This window comes from Sinocyclocheilus anshuiensis, unplaced genomic scaffold (assembly GCF_001515605.1).
Source record: "Sinocyclocheilus anshuiensis isolate Anshui unplaced genomic scaffold, SAMN03320099.WGS_v1.1 scaffold355, whole genome shotgun sequence".
NCBI classification, from domain to species: domain Eukaryota; kingdom Metazoa; phylum Chordata; class Actinopteri; order Cypriniformes; family Cyprinidae; genus Sinocyclocheilus; species Sinocyclocheilus anshuiensis.
Window position 1 is genome coordinate 2,031,728 of NW_015549571.1, and position 9,030 is coordinate 2,040,757.

The window sequence follows — 9,030 nt, forward strand, 5'->3', positions numbered from 1 at the left end:
ACCCTGGTTTTGAAGCCTCGCCCCTAGAGTTTACGACACGGAGAAACGAAACCCGGCCAAAAAGAGGAAGTAATCTCATGAAAGAGAAATTGATCTTACTCCACAAACACCCGTTAACCTTGTAATTCCAAACATATAGGTGCTCATTTGTTTGTGTGTTCGTGAGGCGCCTGTGCGATCAGATGGATTAGATCAAATAACGATATAAAGAAAAGAAATAAAATGCATTAAGAGTGTCACAAAAACGAGCGTAGCCTATACTTGCCAGGACAACAACAAAACGCTGTCATTCTGCAATTCTCCACCATATTGACTATGCCGCGCGCAAGTTCAGGTAACTCAACCAGATTTGAGATTTCATCATAGCCACCGCTCACGTCCATATTGATAAATTCCAAGTTTTGCGTTGAAACGACCGTGCGCCCAATTTTCTGTCGTACGTTCATTTCGTAAATGAGGCCCAGTGTGTGTTAACTACTGGATTAATTGTATATTTCTAAAAGACATGTTTCAAATGAGGTCAAAACCTGATTTACAAATTCGACACTGGGTCAGCAGATTGCCTGAATGACTTTAAAAGGGACACTGGATAAAAAAATAAAATAAAAAAAAGTTTTGTGGTAATTTTTGATCTTATTCACCCCTCAAGTTGCTAAATAATTGCGCTTAAGAGTTTTTTTTTTATTTTTTCAATGAAAGAACACTAATTTCCTGGAAGTAGAAACAATAAAATTATGCACTTATTTTGGGATTTTAGATGATTTACATTTTATTTAAGTATTTTTAAGTATATTTACATGCAAATTTCTTAATTTCACCATAATTTCTATAAACAAATAGGCAAACTCTTGAACGTCACTACAGTAAAAATCTTCTGTAAGCTAAAACATTAAGCAAATATAAGAATCTATCATGTATTGGGCCAGGTTGCTGCCAACTTGTGAAAAAAGAAAAAAACCCGCGGCCCACCCAAATGCGGCCCCCCATGCTGAACACAATTAAAAAATAACTTCCAGTTTTACAATTCATTTTAGTTTTTACATTAATTTAAAAATGCACTAAACAAATATAAGTTATACTGTTTTTATTATGTAAAATAATTTAGTTTTTCATATATTATTTTCAGACATGAGCAGACCTATGTACTCACGTAATTAACGTTACGCATTTAACGAACACTTACAAGCACGCACTTTGGCAGAATTCAATTCAAATAGTCATCAGCAGCCATTAGATTGGTAAAACTGAGCATCAGAATGGACAAATTTGTTATTAAGGGAGAAAAACGAAATGTGGAAAATGCCAGCGAAGGAACACATACAAACAAGAATAGTCGCAGTATCAGCAGTGAAGGTAGGAGAGTGCTGGACTTTCGGTTTGCCCCGCCACTCACTTGAAGATGTTCAGGCAAAATGAAACACCCATAATACACAGCAATCATCCTTAATTGCAGAAATGTGGCAAAACATCTCTGGAGAGAACCTCAGATTATTAAATTCGAAAGTGCTTTCCATATTCGGATCTTACAGACTGCAACTTACAATCGCAACTTCATTGTGCTGTTACTCCTTTCGAGCCGAATTTCACAAAATTGGTCAGCTCCCGACAGCATCAGGTGTTTTATTAAAGGCGAGTAGAATTATTTATTTATTTCAATAAATGTAATCATTTAGATATTTAGGCTGTAATATTATAAATCTGGTTGGTTTGTATTGGTGATGTAATATGTAAATGACAACATGCGGCCCGTGAGACTTGCACTTGGACCATAGCTTGGACCCAGTGGAAAAAAAGGTTGAGAACCACTGATTTAGACATTACCCTAATAACTGTCAACTTCTAGTTATGTATTTGTTTATTTTTCACAGTAAAGCTTACAGTCATGGACTCTCAACTCTCTCTGGGTGTTTAAGTGTGTGAATCTGTTATACTCTGGACATTTTATGGTCGTTCTCCTTCATTTCTGTGTGTTCGTTCAACATTGTGGGTGATATATACTGTAGATACAGATTATTCAACGCATGCTAAAAATTGCTCTGTGTTAGGGTCTTTCCCTATGGAAGCCCGTTTCCGCCACTGAATAAAAAACAAAACAAGGTAATTGCGACTTTTTCTCTCACAATTCTGACTTTTTACTCAGAATTGCGAGTTCATATTTTGCAATTCTGAGAAAAAAGTCAGAATTGCGAGATATAAAGTCGCGACTGAGTTTTTTTCTCGCAATTCTGACTTTATAACTCTCAATTGTGTGTTATAAAGTCAGAATTGTGAGTTTATATCACACAATTCTGAATTGTGAGAAAAAAATGTCGCAATTACCTTGTTTTATTTTTTATTTAGTGGCGGAAACGGGCTTCCATGTTTACCTATTCATTTCCCATGGTAGGTTAATTTTGACCATGAAAAGCCAAGGTGTGAATTTTTTGAATGATCATTTAGACTAGCTTTTTCCCCCTTCAGATTGCATTTCTATAAAAAGTCACCAAGTTTTGATTCATTCAGGCAGAGTGGAAACTATGAAAAAACATCTCAAATTAAATTGGTAAAAACGGCAGCACAGCCTATAATTAAAACGTATGAGAAAGTTTTAGCATACTAAAGGTCTAAATCTAGAATAAATAGATTTAGCGGGTTGCTGGATGATTATTCAAGTAGTCAGCCATCATGGTCCATCTCAAAACAATTTACTGCATTCAGAGACTTCACTGTCTCATTATAAAGTCACAAATACAGTATTAAGGCATAAATATGCTCTGCTGCTTCCTCTTTTACAAAACAACACAACAATGCCAAGGACAGGCAACATTTAGTTATGTAAAATTCAGTCAGAGCAGAGTATTTTAAAATCCCACCAGGAGGAAACTGGTGAAGGAAGTGCTACTCTTCAAACAGAGTCAAGAGTTGGTAACACACGTTCTCCTCTGAGCAAAAGCAAGTCACAGCGATGCGGTCATCTCCAAAACAAACTAACCTCACAACACAAACACGCACAGCTCATAAAACACCACAAGCTATTATGGAAGTGCCTAAAACACCAGCACAAACACGTGTGCTCAGTGTGTCTTACTTTGATTTGATAGGGCGTCTCATAGCTCCTCTGAGGGCTGAATCCAGCACACAGTTTGAAGAGACTTTTCATGGTTGAACATGACTGTCTAACACATCTGTTTACCGCTCATGAGCGCTGTACTCATCATCTGTGTGTGCTGGAGCATGACAGCCCCTGCTCCATTACTAAAGCAGGGAAACCCTGTGTGACATACACCTGTCAATCACTGATCACCTGACCCTTCAGGGGGCGGAGTCTGGAGTTGGGGTCTGATTTTTAGTGAAAAGTCCTGCATTTAGTATGCATTCTAGTAACTCTTTGTATAGCTTTGCATTGAAAAAAAAAAAAAAGTAGTATGCGGTTCAGATCAAAACTTACCTAAGAATTCAGTTCAGTAGTTAACTTACTACTCACACTATTTTTACTGTATGCAGTGTATATAGTGTGTACAATATGCAAATATGTCTATAAAGGATATCTAAATGACTCAAAGTTTGGCCCCTGTGTGCTGCTTCTGATGCCTCAGGTCAGTAGAACCGAGAGCAGCTCCAGAGGTCAGATCTGTGCGTTTGTACCTTGTCACTGTCCACAGTGTTCTGAGAGGTTCTGGATGCGATGGAGATTGTGTCCGGCTGACTGCTGCCATCTCCCTGACTGTCAGCATCCTCACCAGCCTCCCTGCAACCAAACACATAAATAAAAGTCCCGATTAGGGATGTGCCCGAAGCTGAATACTTTAAACGAATTCAAACAAAGAATAATATTCATTAGATACAGTCAGTCCTTGCCCTTGCTGGATAACAGGAGAGCCAGGTGACAGCACAGTATTTTAGACACCACAAAAGTGACACAATCTCATTGTATTCATAACTATTGACATTTGGTGACTAATTCTTATGAATTTGTAAGATCTCTTTTTGCATCTGCTTACACCCCACTGATTGTTATATTTAGGGGTGGAGCTTCATGCTTTTTTCTAAAAATGGTATGTTTTGTACAAATCATATCATACAAATTCATTAGAAAGCACAACTTCATACTATTATTAATTTTTCTGATCTGATTAGAATAAAAATGAGTCGCTTTGCTGTTTCTGATGTGTTCACATTTATACATAAATGGCTTTAAAGAAAAAGATATTTACAGAAATTTTGTACTAAAAAGGAATCAAGTTATAAATTATAACAGGCATGTTTATATGTGAACCATGAAGAGAACAGAATTACATTTAAAAAGGGACAAACATTCTTTCTTTTCAAACTTTCCCTGCCCACATCCAGTTTTATCAGAATACAAATACAAATAATTGTACTGTTGCAACAGATATTGGCTTCACTGCACATCCTTATTCCCATATGCACACATTTTAACAAGCAATTGAAGCTTGCGTGAGGAGAGACAAGATGGCAAATGTTTATACATGAGCATAAGCCTCCTGCATTGTCATGCATAAATGGTTATGAATATTCATGAAAAGTGTTTGGTCTCATTCTTTCTACAGATTTAGTCATTTAGCAGATGCTTTGATCCAAAGCGACACAAATGATTTGATCACATCATTGATCACAAAAAAAAGCAGAATCTACAAATAGCAGCGTTTACAACTGCAGTATCTTTGAGAGCTGAGATTATGATTCTATTCATTTTTAGGACTGTGTGTGTAGAGTATGTAAGTTCAGTGTGCAGTGGTAGAGAGCGTCTGACCTCTTGCTGTTGTTACGGGGTTTGGCTGGGGTTTTGGGAACGCGGATTGGTTCCTTCAGCGCCCCCTTCAGGTGAATGATTCTCTCCTGGATGACCTCTCGGATGTTTTTAATCCATTCTTGCTTCACCTCGATACTGGACGCCTGACACAGACACAGTCATGCACATTACAAACAGAAGATCCATGTTTTACTCCAACAGGACAGCAGGACGACACAACAATCATGACAAAAAAAAAAAGCAGGAAATGTTTATGAAAATCTTTGCTCATTAGCAGTTTCACTGACTGGAACGTGTTTATGAACACTTACCACTCTAAAAGTAATTTACTTCTAATAAAATGGTAAATAAAATAGGAGTGAATAATGTACCTTGAGGACAGTCTTGTTGTCGGATGAGGGTGTGCGTCCCACCCACAGGGCAAATTTACACGGGTCTCCTTCCACATGTTCTGTCACCCCCAATTCAGAAGTCTGCAAACGCAGAAAAATCAGAACAGATATTAAAATTAATTCAGTGTGCATGGAAAATGTATTTAAGAGGATAAGAATATGAAGTATTTAAGAGTGAGATAACCCAAGAGTGAACTTAACTGAAAGCGGAACAACAAAATTGAAAGCATTTCCTCAGTAAAATCCTAAGTAGAGTCTTAAATTGTGTTTGCGAGACAATTCCAGATGACCAGAGGAAAACCAAAGGCACATCTGGATCTGTTCACAGGCACACTGAGCACAGAGAGAGGGGTGACAAACACCCCATCTGGCCCACACACCTGCCCGGGCTGCTTCCAGGTATGTGTGGAAACACTTAACAGAGTTGCACAATGTGGTAAAACAGATGGGAAATGTAAAATTCAGATATAACTGTGTTCATGTGTGCACCAACTGACCCTCCCATGGGGCTTTCCTTTCGTTTATGACATTGAAATGATCTAAAGCAGGGCTCAAAAAGGATTTATTTCTGCTTGCTCTCGTTTATGTATTTATTTGAGAAATAAACATATTTTATTTATTTTTTTTATATTATATTAATATTTAAATCATAATATTAATTTAAGGCAAAAGTCTTTAAAAAAAAATAAATGTTATTAATTTTTCTTCTTTAGAACTAGAAATAGCAACTCATTATACAGATACTTTATTATTAATTCATGGATTATACATTTTGCACAGTTTGAAGGACAAAATTATTAGTTTTTAGTTTTCAACCAATTTTAAACAATGGCTTTAAAACTTAAATCTGGACAATTTTGGCAAACCGTCATCTGTTAACTTGTTGGATAACTTTACCTTAGTGACATTTTCACATATTTGCAACAACAATGTGCAATAAAAGACAGAATAACAAATGTCTTTATTCAACAACAATGCATTCATTTTGATTAAAGTTAACTATTATGCTTTGTGAGTATAAAAGTCTTCTCTCTATTATCTTACAGATTTTTTTTCAACTGCTTACACACATTTTCAAAGCTTCACACACAAATCCAAGAACTGCACACACAAAATGTAAAATGCCTCACATCTCTTGCAAAATGAAGCGCTGCATTCAAAATATCACAAACACATCTCAAAAGCAAACATTTGCAAACACCTTTGCCGTAATATTAATTCCTGTTAGATTTGTGTGTGATACATAGAGAATTGTGTGTTGTATTTTGCAGAAAGTGTTTTATGAAATTGAAAACTGAGTCACAGGCCGAGAATTAACGTAAGATTTTGCAGATTTGGTGTGAGGTTCTGGTGTTTGAGTGTCAGGTTTCAGAAATTGTGTGACAAGTAAAGATTTTGTGTGTAAGCAGTTGAAAAAAAAAACTGTAAACAACTTCATAGCATTAAAACAATCGTACAGACCCCAAACTTTTGAACAGCAGTATATGTGTGTAGACTGAGTGATATAACTAGGTACCAGTAGTTTGTTCTTGTAGATGTATTTGGATCGTCCCGAGTCTTTGATTTCTTTGCTGAAGACGAGGGAGATCTCGAAGAGGAAGAGGTGGCGGTCTCGTCCCTTTCGGATCAGTGATTTGGGGTCCCACACCTGGAAGGTGTCCTGCAGGATGAGTTCACCCTGAACATCCAGATTCTCATCAAAACCTGAGGAAGAAAACATCACGTCAGAGGCTGAAGGCTTAGCGCATCTGTGGAAAGTGTGTGTGTGTGTGTGTGAGTGAGTGAGTGAGTGAGTGAGTGAGTGTGTGTTCGGTGGTGTTGTACCCTCCAGCATGCTGACGTGCATGGCGTCGTTGGCTCTCTTTGGGACACTCAGCATGACCTCCAGCCCGTCTTTAATTTCACCTTTGCCTTCTTCACAGCAGGACAGCAGCTCCTGTAAGCACACACACTGTACTGAACACTACACAGCGCACCGAACACAACGTCTGACCTTCTCATAGCAAACACTGAATGTCTGGGAGACACGCGGTACCTTGAGCAGCAGCTGGTATTTGGTGATTCTCTGCACAGGTTTGATGAGGTATGATGATATAGAGTTGGCCAGAGCATGTCTCTTCTGAATCTCCTGTTCAGAGCAGACAAAACCAATCATCATATATGAACAGAGCACCATTCACACACTGACCCACTGAATGACTCACTCACTGACTCCATCTACTGACCACTTCATAGTGCTCTAATGGACATCAATAAGTAATTTCATTTCAGCTAAATTTACTACTATTTAAAAAAACACATGTAAGCAAATTGCTGAAGATACAAAAGAAGTCAAAATACATTTGGAGTCATCAAAATGATGATTTAGAAAACTCTTGTGTGTACTTACGTCAAAAAAACTCCCAGCATGCTCTAGGATGAGCTGACTGGAATCTGGTTTGTTTTTGCAGTATGTCACATAAATATTAAACTTATCAGCCTGAAACACGAACACACAAGCTTTAATTCAGCATATCAAAGGAAAACAAAAAGATTTGTCATATTTAATTTCAGTGAATATTCACAGTGTTTAATTGATTGTCAGAATTCTTGCTGTAATAAAATAATTTAGCTGGAATAAATAAAATAATAAATATATTATATTATTTTATATGTAAAATAAAATAAAATAAAATACCATACAGAATATTACATACATACTATATGGTTAGGGTTAATTGTTTGTAATTATGCATAATTTACTGCTATTATTCTAGTAAATATATATAACATGTATAATAAGGAAACGGTAAAATCAATCAATCAATCAATCAATCAATAAACAAATCAACAAACAAATAAATAAATAAATAAATAAATACATCGTTTTTATAAATTGTAGTTGAAAAAAGTTGTTAGGTGCACAACATAAACAATAACATAATTTCCTGAGCAAATGCAATATTTTGAAACACTCACCCATGTAACAAAGCAATGGCCCACATCCTCAGGTAACTGCTCATAATTGATCAGCTCTTTCAGAAATATACTATAATACACACAACACAACATGCAAATGAGTCGTAATCACTGAATTTTCATATCACATGGGATACACAATTTGCACATGTATCATTTTAATTGGAAAGCATATTAGTCACCTCTTTCCTCTGCGAAAATAAGAAAACTGTGTGTATGCTGATAAAAAGCTCAGTGGCTTATGGGCTAAAAATGTCATTAATATTTGATTTAATGAGAAAAAAACTCACTTATTATGGAAGTCGTAAATCTCCTGGATGTTTCCAAAGATGATGTGCTCTTTGTTGGCGATTCCTGGAGGGATTTCCTCTACACCATTGGTCATCTCCCACAAATACGTCTAATAAATAAATCACAGACGCAGGAATTTACTGTCTGCAGTCATTGGCATGCAATATCTCAATGTACAATAAAGACCTTAGGATCTTACACGGGTCGTATCATGGCAAACGTATTTCTTTTAAAACAATGGATTTTGATGTACATATATAGACAGAGCTAAAGGTAGAGCTGCAAAAATGTTTAAATAAATATTTATTAATATTAATAAAACTGAAACACTTACCTCTAAACATTCATGCAAGTCCCTCACATAAGCCTTTTCTGTCTGTAACAGCTCTGCTATAATAAACCTGCAATGATACAAAGCAGAGAGCGATTCTAAGAGTCTGAAACTGTGATGTGTGTGTGGAGCTGCTGTCTGGAGGCTCTGTAGGATCCCTTACTCTTTCTTCCGGGCTGATTTCCTCTTTTCCTCGTTGATCTCGTGTCTATTTGTCAAAATGTGTAGTATACTGAACACACAAGATAACACACTGCATTAGATGCGCTTTCCATTTCAACTGTGTTCAACTAATAAAACAAAAG

General features: G+C 36.7%; 1 protein-coding gene across 1 annotated transcript in view; it reads right to left on the reverse strand.

Moving 5' to 3' along the window:
* The window catches only part of LOC107657356 (kalirin-like), a 231,818-nt gene that overhangs the window by 64,741 nt on the left and 158,047 nt on the right, over positions 1–9,030 (reverse strand). The window contains 11 exon segments of the mRNA XM_016445398.1: positions 3,625–3,727; positions 4,754–4,896; positions 5,125–5,226; positions 6,662–6,849; positions 6,970–7,081; positions 7,181–7,273; positions 7,535–7,624; positions 8,104–8,173; positions 8,394–8,503; positions 8,729–8,795; positions 8,889–8,957. Coding sequence (XP_016300884.1) covers positions 3,625–3,727; positions 4,754–4,896; positions 5,125–5,226; positions 6,662–6,849; positions 6,970–7,081; positions 7,181–7,273; positions 7,535–7,624; positions 8,104–8,173; positions 8,394–8,503; positions 8,729–8,795; positions 8,889–8,957 — 1,147 coding nt within the window.